The sequence below is a fragment of the Acipenser ruthenus genome, chromosome 33, assembly GCF_902713425.1.
Source record: "Acipenser ruthenus chromosome 33, fAciRut3.2 maternal haplotype, whole genome shotgun sequence".
In the NCBI taxonomy this organism is placed as follows: Eukaryota; Metazoa; Chordata; class Actinopteri; order Acipenseriformes; family Acipenseridae; genus Acipenser; species Acipenser ruthenus.
This window is the reverse complement of record NC_081221.1, coordinates 2,403,824-2,414,992: the sequence shown is the minus strand read 5'-3', so window position 1 is coordinate 2,414,992 and position 11,169 is coordinate 2,403,824. Positions and strand designations below refer to the sequence as shown.

At 41.0% G+C, this 11,169-nt stretch overlaps 1 protein-coding gene across 2 annotated transcripts; it reads left to right on the top strand.

Moving 5' to 3' along the window:
- The first annotated feature begins 405 nt into the window (after positions 1–405).
- Positions 406–10,366, top strand: ghdc (GH3 domain containing). 2 transcript variants are annotated; one of them, XM_034055535.3, is made up of 10 exons: positions 406–1,071; positions 1,745–2,153; positions 2,664–2,851; positions 3,689–4,003; positions 4,592–4,889; positions 5,101–5,290; positions 5,761–5,832; positions 6,470–6,603; positions 6,852–6,940; positions 8,254–10,366. In XM_034055535.3, the coding sequence occupies exons 2-10, from the start codon at positions 1,853–1,855 to the stop codon at positions 8,473–8,475; spliced, it is 1,809 nt and encodes a 602-aa protein (XP_033911426.1). In that variant the 5' UTR covers positions 406–1,071; positions 1,745–1,852; the 3' UTR covers positions 8,476–10,366. The 2 variants fall into 2 exon arrangements, with proteins under 2 accessions (XP_033911426.1, XP_033911427.1); XM_034055536.3 differs by lacking the exon at positions 406–1,071 and adding an exon at positions 1,078–1,432.
- The last annotated feature ends 803 nt before the right edge of the window (positions 10,367–11,169 follow it).

Here is an 11,169-nt window from a genome sequence, read left to right as displayed (position 1 = left end):
AGCATCTTACTGAATTAAAGAAGGCATTATTATTATTATTATTATTATTATTATTATTATTATTAGCAGACGCCCTTATCCATGGCGACCAAATTGTTACAAAATATCACAGTACAAAGTATCACATTATAAAATATCACATTACAGACGAGAGCAGTTATAAGGTACAGCAAAATCAGCAGACAATAAGATAAAATTAAAATAAGAGCAAAATAAGTCCAGTATAGTGGAGAGTTGTGAGGTTTACAGATGCTGTCTGAACAGGTGTGTCTTGAGGAGGCGTCGGAAGTTGGTCAGGGACTGGGCAGGTCGTTCCACCATTGAGGGGCGAGGGAGGAGAAGGAACGGGCTCTGGAAGCGGGGGAGGCGATAGGGGGTGTGGCGAGAAATGATAGTCTGAAGATAGGTGGGAGCAGAAAGGTCGAGACAGCGATAGGCGAGTACAAGAGTTTTGAATCTCTATGAAGCAGTTCTGATTTCACAACTACATTATTAACCAGGGATGCTAAAACCTTCGAGTGAGAAGTCAAATGTGTTTTTAAGCCCTGGTTGGTTTCCAACATGTACATTTCATTTGTAATACTGAAAGTTCACAGTAAACCACGGCGATGAATAAATGAAAGTAATCACACGGACAAACTTCAACGAAACAATGCCTCATACGCATATCTCAAAGGAGTTTAAAATTCTGCAAGACGGGGCAGCATTTGGCACGACAACGGTGCGAGAAGCTGACCGTGGGGGAGGCGTCTGGCTGAGGCTCATAAGTGCGCAGACGTGGAAGACTGATAACGCGAACCTACAGTTTTTATGCATGCATTAACCACAAACATTTGTTATCGTTTTGATATAAGCGACCAGGAACCAAAAAAAGGACAAATATTCTCTAAAACCAACGAAGGAAAATTGTAAGCCCAGTTCTGCTAGTTTTAAGTGGAACTGGTTTCCCTGGAGAGTATGAATCGCTTGCAATACAGCTTCTGCTTATATGGGCGGTTCTGAAACATCACGACAAGCGTGCGACGTGCAGGGTCACTGGCTTGTGAAAGAGGAAGCGAATGGGAAGGGAAGGTAAGACTGTGAACTGTTTATGTTGTGTGTTGGGAATGGTATTGTACTCGAATTAACAAGGGTTTAAATAAATAGTTATATTGCTTCTCGCTTGTGAGAAGTAGCTACTCAGCTATGACGGTTCTATCCATAAACAAATTAATTCGACGGTCAAAACGTTGTCATAGTGTTGCCTAAATTAAAGATATGCGCCACTCTAAACGTTACACGGTGGACAACTAATTTGATCCAAGTTATATTTTTTTTAAGCTGCCGTATGCATTTTAGAGTTGTGTGTTAATTCATGTTCATGTTATTAATAATAATAATAATTATTAACAATAATAAACCCGTAATACATGTGCAGTACAACTTAAGTGACGTAAGTTTTTTTTTTTGTTATATTTAATTTCCAGGTTTTAGTGACCAACATTTTTTTTGTTAAAAATAATAATTGGAAGAGAAAAAAAAAGAATGCGTTTATTTTCAGATTGGCAGGTGTATTTTTAAAAGGGGTATTTCGAAATGTAGAATATACAATATTTTTGCTTTGTGATAATACCTAACGAAAGCACCGTATTTTCACGTTCGTTGCTCTGGTGTGACGGAATGTGCAAAAGCAACCTTTGACTTAAACAAAGACTTACGAGTTAAATAAAACTAACTTTTGTGTTGCTTTTTTTTTTCTCATCAGTTTTGTCAGGTAAAGTGTGACACCAACTAGTTTGACAGTCGGTTGAAGCTCCTGAGCACTTAAATAGCTCGCCCCCTGGTGTTGAGTTTTGTGTAGCGCACCCTGGTCATGTGGCTTCCTCTGTTGGTTGTGGGTGCTAGCCTCCTGGGCTCAGGGGTAGCCTTACTGCTGCTACTGTGGAAGAAAGACGTGAGCTGGAGGCTGAAGGGTCAGAAGAGGCCACTGGGCAGCCTGCTGAGCCACTACCTGGCCCTGAGGGTGGTGGGCTGGCTGGGGAGGCGAGAGAGACAGCGACTGGAAAAGGACACACTGGATATAAAGAGGGTGCAGGAGGAGACCTTACTGAAGCACATCCGCAAGAACCAGAACACAGAGTATGGACAGCTGTACAGATTCGCTGAGATTAAAAGTAAATGCATGTCTCTGAATATGCGTTTTCCCCACTCTGCTGTGCCTGTTCCCATTTTCACTTCTCTTCCCAATAATTGATTAGTGAAGTTGCAGATTCAGGTATATACTGCGCTGAAAAAAAAGCTTGCAATTTCTCTGTATCCACCTCTCACTAAATGTCTTGCTATCCCTTCTTAAGTGATCATCCCCAGAATAGATTTTAATAAACAACTGTGTCTCTCGTTGACGTCGTTTATCCCTACATTTAGTTGTCTTTTTAGGGATATTTAACAATCAAGGAGTTGGAGTGGCTTAGAACCCTTATTCTTCATTCCTAGAAAATTAATAACATTTTGGGGTCCCACTCTGAACGGCTTTAAAAGCATCTGCCTACATTTTAAAGACCAGCTGTTTAGAATGCTTAATTTGTAGTCTGACTCGTGGGGTAAAACCAGGAACAAATACCCTACATGCGATCACCAAAAACCGGCGACTTGAACGTTGTTTTGACCTGAGCAGCTCGTTTCAGATGCTGAGATGTTCCAACAGCGCCACCCGTTGACCCGCTATGATCACTACAGTGAGTTCATCAGGAGAGTGGCGCGGGGGGAGGAGAATGTCCTGATTGCAGAGAGGCCGTCCATCCTGGCCGTGACCTCGGGCTCTAGCAGCATGCTCCTGAGCACCAGAGCCACCGACACTGAGTTCTTTATGCAGGTCAGTGAGTCCCTGAGCCAGACACTGTCTGCAATCTGTGATCTAAACCAGCTACTGTCTGCAGCCGGTGATTTAAACCAGCCACTGTCTGCAGCCTGTGATTTAAACCAGCCACTGTCTGCAGCCTGTGATTTAAACCAGCCACTGTCTGCAGCCTGTGATCTGCATACAAACGAACTCACTTACTGCAGGAGTTAACCAGCTGGCAGTTAGTCTCGCTTTCTTTTAATTCATGCATGCTTCAAGAGAACAAGGTATCAGTTTAGCATGAGTCTGATTGCTGGTACCTGATCATGACTTGAGATGCATTTCAATAAACTACTGTAGGTATAAAAACTGGGTACAGCTTTCAAACAGCAAATCTCTCTCTAAACATTATAGGAAAGCATCAATACTGCACTGTGGTGCCCACTTTGATATTACAGTATGTTGTACTGATATGGTCTGTCTGCTGAATGTCAGTAAAATTCAAAGTGTGAATTGGCATCTTGTGTCGTCAAGTGATAATTGATTAAAATAAAAATACATTTCTGGAAAAAAACAAAAACAACAAAAAAAAAAAAAAAAACATTTTTTATCTGGGGAATGAGTGTGGCTCATGCTTAGCTCCAGAAAATTAGCATTTGACTTTCCTGGCGTAATTACAGGATTCGGCCACTGGATGGCACTTAATACAATGTAAAAGTCCCTGCACATGCCTAATATACACTACCCTAGCTCCAACACGTATTGATTGGCAGTACTGCACACACCATAAGGGCGAAACTGCGACTGATCACTGACCAAATGAACAAATACTACAGATTTTTCTTTTTGGGTCTGTGTATTTCATGGCAGGGGATTGTGGTGGGCCTGCATGCCATGCTCAACACCTTCCCGGAGACCCAGAGCCTGCAGAAAACAGCCAAACTCTTCTACACCCCGACCTGGCAGCAGTCTGAGGCGGGCATCCCAATCGGAATCAACTCCTCGACCCACAACATCTCCCGCCACATGCTGAATCTCTACTCTACACCGGCCCCCGCTTTCCAGATTCCCACGGAGCCCGAAACGCTCTACATCCACCTCCTCTTCGCCCTCAAAGACCCCACGCTTGGGACCCTCGAGGCTAACTTCGCCTCCATCATCTACTACGCCTTTGATGTCTTGAGGGTATTGGCTTTGAGAGTTCCCTGGTGCAGAGCTGTCCAAGCTGATTGGTTAAAAAATACACATCTATTACCATGGAGTTCATAAGTGCTATTAAAAATAATAAATAATTAACTTGTGTGCAGTGTAAGGTTATGTATTCAATCTTTATTCAAAGTATGTGAAGTTTCATCCACATTAATGTTGTAGAACAGGGATGGAAATAAGTCTCCCATTGCTTAGCATTTTGAGCCATTCCTGGTTTTATAATGAGATTAATAAGCCGTACCTGAGCTTGTTACCTGCACATTGTGTCTAATCAAGCCTGTAGTAAAACATGGAATGGGTGAAACTGCTATGCAATAGGAGTCTTGTTTCCATCCTTGCAGTACATCGTAACAGCACTCTAATGGAGGGTTTATCATGGTGGGTTTTCAAGCATGTTTAATTAGCCTGGTTAAGGAAGTTAAACATAATCTAACATCCATACTTGAATCTCTCCAAGCTGATCTAAAACACTCAAAAGTGCAACTTGCAATGGAATCCATCCGTAGAGATGCCAGAGTTTTCAGGCACGTCAGTAAATCCTTCCTTCTCTTCCCTGCTGTTCAGGAGCGCTGGCAGGAGCTGGTGGAGGATATCCGGCAGGGCAGAGTGAACCCACAGCTGGGCATCGCTGCGGACGTGCGAGAGAAGCTGGACTCCGTCCTCCGACCGGACCCCTGGCGTGCTGCCGAGCTCGGCGCCCAGTTTGAGAAGGGTTTCCAGGGGATCGCGCGCAGGCTCTGGCCCGACCTCAACCTGGTGATAACGGTGGACTCGGGTTCAAACTCGCTCTATGGAGACCTCCTCAAAGGTCATTGCTGCCAGGGATTGCCCTTCTATTCCCCAGTCTACGCTGCCACGGAAGGTAAGGTACATAAAAATAAATATAAAAATAAATACGCTTTTATCTTTTGCTCTGGATCTCCTTTACTCCGCCTGGTTAATATCTTATATCGCCGCTTTGCAAAAATGAAGTTTAGGATTCTTATCCTCAGCACCGTATGACTTTCCCTGTTTTGAGCTGTGCTGTGCCATGCTATCCTGAGAACACTTTCCTAAGTGTGTGTGCCCTGCAGGTCTGATTGGAGTGAACCTGTGGCCTGGGAGCCCCGAGCGGCACTACCTGCTGTGCCCGCGCTCCATGTTCTGCGAGTTCATCCCGGTGGGCAGCCTGGAGGAGCTGCAGCCCCAGACCCTGCTCATGCACCAGGTGAAGGAGGGCGAGTGCTACGAGCTGGCTGTCAGCAACGCAGCGGGGCTGTGCAGGTACAGAGATGCAGAGCGGTTTCACACAACTTGACAAATATATCAAGTAACTTATTTGTTCTTTCTTTAAATCACCCCTGTAACCTCAATGCAGCTCTCCGAATCAAATCTACCCTCTGAGTACATATGGTACACCAGAGTGCAACCGTTAACCTGTCCCCCTGAAACACCCTGCCCCTAGCAAATGCAAGAAACACCACATTTGTCCCACATAGTATTTCTTACTGATGTATATCATCTAGCTGTTGCGGGGGAAAAGATGTGTCTGTCTGTCTTTTTTTTTTTTTTTGTTTCTTTCCGAGTACTAATTTTATATTTCCAAACGTATGCACTGTAGCTGCATGCTTTTTTTTATTTTATTAGACACTTCATGTATTTTTAGCTTCTCGCCACTAGATGTCAGCATTATCTAGCTATTGACAGTTTTTTTTTTTCACGTATAATAACGACAAGCCGTCTCTCATTTTCAGGTATCGCATTGGAGATGTCGTGAAGGTGATTGGCTTCCACAATCAGTGCCCCATTGTGGAGTTCAGGTACAGGTATGTCATCCAACCTCGATTTTCTGGTTGCATTTTCCATCTCACACTGTCCACCCTTTGGAGACTATAACACTTCAGTGGGATGGAAATAAGACTCCTATTGCGTAGACATCTCACCCATTTCAGGTTACCCATGTTTGATTAGCCGCAGTGTATAGGTAACAAGTTCATGTGTGTCTTATTAAACTCATAGTAAAACCTGGAATGGATCAGGCTGCAATGCAATGGGAGTCTTATTTCCATCTCTGACGTCACACATTAACAGTAATACGTCGATTACCTGTTTAGTAAAAGTTATTGTTTTAAAGATAAAAAAAATGTATTACTTGCACTGGAAACTGATGTACTATGAGTCTTGTTTAAAACTATTGCACCATTAAAAGAAATGTATCCAATTCTTTGACAAATGTTTCCCCTACTGTAGAAATCCCCTGCTGTAGAAATCTTAATGTTTTCAATCTATATATTTGTATTTTGTTATTTTTGTACTACTACAGTGTCTTATAGTTCTGGATACAGCTATTGCACACTGAATTTTCCATCATGGTACAGTATGTATAATTTAAAGATTGCAAAGTGTGTGTCAGAAAGATGCTGGCATTCTCTTGAATGGCAAGGTGTTGTTTTGTGCTTTCAGACACGGTCAGATGCTGAATGTACGTGGAGAGAAGACCTCAGAGGAAGTGTTTTATCAGGCGCTGCAGCGGGCCGTTAAGCTGTGGCCCGGGGCTGAGTTGATTGACTACTGCTGTGTGGAGAGCGGCCTTCTGGGTAAGAGAACAGCAACTCGCTAGCCAGACAGACAGCGCAACGCAACAGCCTGGCTCTGAGCGACAACCATTAGTGGCCTTTCCCATTGAAATGGTTACTCGACCCCATCAGAATGGGACGAAATCTAAAACGCCCACTGACCTCGTAATTTCAGCCCAACGACCCGAAAGATGGGTTGTTTCCTGGTTCTTGTGGCTCAAAGGTGATCCTTGGTTGAAATGTTTACTCAGTTTTTTGTTCTCTGGCAGGCCACTTTTCGGGAGGCTCAGACCCCCATTATGAAGTTTTTGTGGAGCTCAAAGGAGTCCGGAACCTGTCTGAAGACCAGCGCTACAAGGTGGGTCTTAGATTATTTTGTGTCTCCTATTGAAGGAATGCAAAATCTTAAGCATGGCAAATAAGGAGCTTAACAGAAAGATCAACAGAGAACCATAAAATCATGTTTTGTATTGTAAAATACCTTGGCGTCCTTGATTTTTGATAAACCTTTTTAGGATTGAATCTCACATTGGTGATAGAAACTGAGCTGAAAGAAAGGATTGTTTCTTTAATTGAAAAAAAAAGTGTTTTTTAAAATCACTAAAATACATCGGAAATAATTAAAAACTGTGTTTTGAGAAGGACAAAAGAAGGATTGTTTTATGGTATTTCAGGCATTGAAATAAGACACATTAGTTTCATTCATTCCAGGTTTTAATACAAGCTTGATCAGCCACAGTGTATAGGTAACAAGCTCAGGTGTGTCTTATTAAACTCCTAGTAAAACCAGGAACGGATCAGTGCTATGGTTCTAATGTTCCTAAAAGCTTGAGGAGTGGTAGGACTGTGGAACTTCGTCTTTGCCTGTCATGGGGAGTGAGTGACAGGCAGTGCTGGTATATGTAAGAGATACACACTCCCTCGAGTCTTCCTTGGATGGGCTGGTGAGTCGGTATGAAGATACATTCACACAAGTTTGCTTCCTGCCACAGGATGTCCTGTTACTAAAAACAAAAACAAGCTGAGAGAAACCATGATTTCAAGATAAAATCCTCAGTTACAAATGATTCAACTGGTTTTGTCCTCTCTAGCATTTTTTTATTATTATTTTACACTGATTTTGGGAATGCAAGTTGAAATGAATCAATTCTTTCTATAAACATAAAGAAAAAGCTGAAATAATTACAAACAATACCTTATGTATGTATGATTATTCTTTTTTTTCAATTTTTTGCCGTGTTTACAAATTATTCCAGCAAAATGCATTTAAAAAAAATCAATTTAAGAAAGACTCCTGGAGGCTAATGTGGGGAAGCATATTAGTGTTGCACAGGCTCCAGTGCTCAAACCTTCACCAATGGGAGAGCGCAGCACTAATATGCTTCCCCACCTCACCTCCTCTTTTTGGAAACTGGATTAGTAGTAAGCATGGCAAATAAAGATGCAGAATCAGCAACCGAGAAACACACGACACACACCCGATAAGATATTAAACATGTGCTAAAATAAACATTGAAGAAAATGTTATCCCTTGAAGTCTAGTGAGCATAGCGCATCAGAGCGAGATGCTTTTAGAAGCCGTTTGTCTAAATTATTGCTGAGGATCCATTATGCATGGGAGGCTCCTCCTGGAATTGGAGGCTCTTTACCTCTCTGTGTGTTTCTCTGCAGCTCGACCGCTGTCTCCAAGAAGACTCTGCCGTGTATAAATCATTCAGGCTGAAGGGGAGCATTGGGCCAATGAGAGTGCAGCTGGTGGGAGGTGGGGCTTTCCGGGAGCTGCACAGTCACATGCTGGCTTCCTCCTCCTCCTCCCCCAACACCTTCAAAATGCATCGCGTGCTGCGCAGGAACGAGTTTGTGCAATTCATCCAGGGGAAGATTGTCTCCTAGTGGAGAAATAATAACTAGAAAACCGCTGTTGGGGAGCGTGCATTTTTATAATCCTGGTTAGGCGTTTGATTGGGCCATCTGTTTGGAAGTGATGCAGTGTTAAAAAGCCTTAACCACTGGGGTGGGAAAATGACAACGGCTGATTTACAGCTTCTGAACAGCAGGGACTTTTTTGATTTTGTACCCGTAAAGGCCCGTTTATGTGTTACAGCCAACTTTACACGGTTAATATTTATTTATGGTAAAAGTATAGTAAAGCATATCATGGTAAAGCAAGCTAAATTCACAGTATATAGGCATAGGAAAAGTATGGAAGACAATTCCTCTGATGCCTCGCTGTTCTTTTTTTTGTAGCTCTGATAATAACTGCTGTCCAAACCCATTCATTTATCAGTGCCTCTTTAAGGTGGCTGTGGTGTATTTAACTGGCCTGGACAGGCTGAGGGATGAATGATGGCTGATAAATGAGGGTGGACCTGGCAAAGCTCCTGTCAGCTGCAGTGATTAGTTCGAAAGACTAGGGTAAGCCTAATCTTCTCAAGGTCCCTATTGCTGGGTCTGTAGCTGGTGTATGCCTTTTATTTATATTTTGATAGATGGCAAGCTGTTTTCAGGCATACACAAAGGGGATTGGGGATACCCTTAAGATGTTAAGCGGGGTTTCATAATAGAGATGCTTCTAAGAATGGAGAAAGTAACAGAAAATGCACTCGAATATGTTATGGATGCTGACACTGACTAGGATGATATCATACAGTTTCTATACGTTGACAGATTGTAAATGAGCTAATTTGCACTGGAAAATTGGGATTTATCCAAGGTTATATTTAATCATGTATTGTTAATACAAATAAACTAGGGAGTCCTCTACAGTAGGAAAAGTAAAATAGTGAAGTGATCTTCCCCTGATCATAGTCTTATAATGTGAACCATTAATATAAATACAATGCAGACGGTTTCTGACGTCAGTGTTTTTAAACAATCTGTCAAACTTCCTTGTTAGATCTAAGGCTGATTTCTAACTGAGTAAATGGTTAAACAGTAACTATTTAAGATTATATATATATATATATATATATATATATATATATATATATATATATATATATATAATTTTTTGCTTAGATTTAGTTTATTCAGTTTATGCCCTCAGGGCAAGCACAGGTACATCTCAAAGTAACAATGCAACAGCACATCCAAAAATACTACAGATATACACACACATTATATATATATATATATATATATATATATATATATATATATATATATATATATATATATAATCTGCAAAAAAAAGCCTGCCCTACAGAATATAACCCGAATTTTTTAAACATAATAACGTAGGTAATTGTTTCAGTTAAAGGAACAATGCCAGTATATATCAGCATTTATTCAAACAGAAGCAGCAACTGGCCTAAATTACTTATTTACAGCTAAATAACACAGCAGCAATCTCAACACAGCCTCTTCATTGCCATTGAAGACTTTATCAAAAGGCGTTAATAGATTCTTAGGCGTGATTAACTGCTATTTAACTTGTTTGCTCACGAAATGACTTCGCTAATGACTGAAGACCGCTCATTTTCATATCATTATTATCAACTGATATAAACTGCACTGTTAACTGTATATCAAGATCACTGCTCCACGAAAAATTATACTGTGCTTTTATACATTTCTTATTGTGTGTGTGTTTATGTATGTACAGGGTGATTAGAAAGTAAGTTGACCACATCAATGATATGGTGTGTTCCTGTGGTAAACTTACTTTCTAATCACCCTGTATACAATTTTATTTTTACTTAACTTGCTATGCAGTAACTAGCTCCTAACTATACTGCATGTCCTGTGTTCTGTATAAATAATAAAGGTTTTAATAAATGCATAATTTACAGAAAAATCATGGGACTTCTGCCCTAATAGTGATTTATAACAACTGTTCGTGCTTTAGGTGTCCCCGAAACTAACTTTAAAAGTCATGCAGTTTTATGTATTTTTAATTGAGCATTTCAGTAAAAGATGTCATGTTGGTCCACATACCAGAACAACAAAGGTTATTTTTGGTTCCTACCTTTTCATTGGTGAGAATGTATTTATGAGCAGATGGATTACCGGATGGATTACAAATACACAAGCTTTTCAGACCACCAAGGTCGGTCATGCAGTGAGATACGGAATAGTAATTTATAAGGGAGCTATAATTAAGTTTCAAAAAATAAATTGATGGACCTGGCTACACAAAAGGAAGGAAACGGAAGCGAAAGTATTTGAACAGTAGACAGTCTTAAAATAGCTGCTTGGTGGTGAATTTATGTACACTAATCACATTTTTCACGTGATCACAGTACATCGAAACAGTCTTTGACACACTCCGCGTTTAACCACAGTTCTTAGCTCTGACATCAATCCGCTTGTTCACAATGCATAAGCAGTATAGAGGGTCTAGTGGTTTCCATTTACGCAATTGTGTGGTTCTGTTTACATTACGTGTGCACGGAAAGGTGTCTTGGTAAGAGATTAATGTTATACAATGAGACTATTATGTAGAGCAACTTTGAGCGTACATACTTTTTGAGTACGTCTTCTGTCTCGCATTCAACTACAATGCAATTGCATTGTCAGGGAGTCATAACTTTTTACATCATCGACATTGGTTAAGACCGAATTTTGAAAAAATTCCATGGGGTGATT

What these genes read in the sequence shown, in the direction of transcription:
- ghdc (XM_034055535.3), top strand. Translation starts at nt 1,853, where the DNA reads ATGTGGCTTCCTCTGTTGGTTGTGGGTGCTAGCCTCCTGGGCTCAGGG. An exon ending in CAGATTCGCTGAGATTAAAA is followed by an intron (nt 2,154 to 2,663) that starts GTAAATGCATGT and finishes AGCTCGTTTCAG; the next exon opens with ATGCTGAGATGTTCCAACAG. An exon ending in ATTGTGGAGTTCAGGTACAG is followed by an intron (nt 5,833 to 6,469) that starts GTATGTCATCCA and finishes TTGTGCTTTCAG; the next exon opens with ACACGGTCAGATGCTGAATG.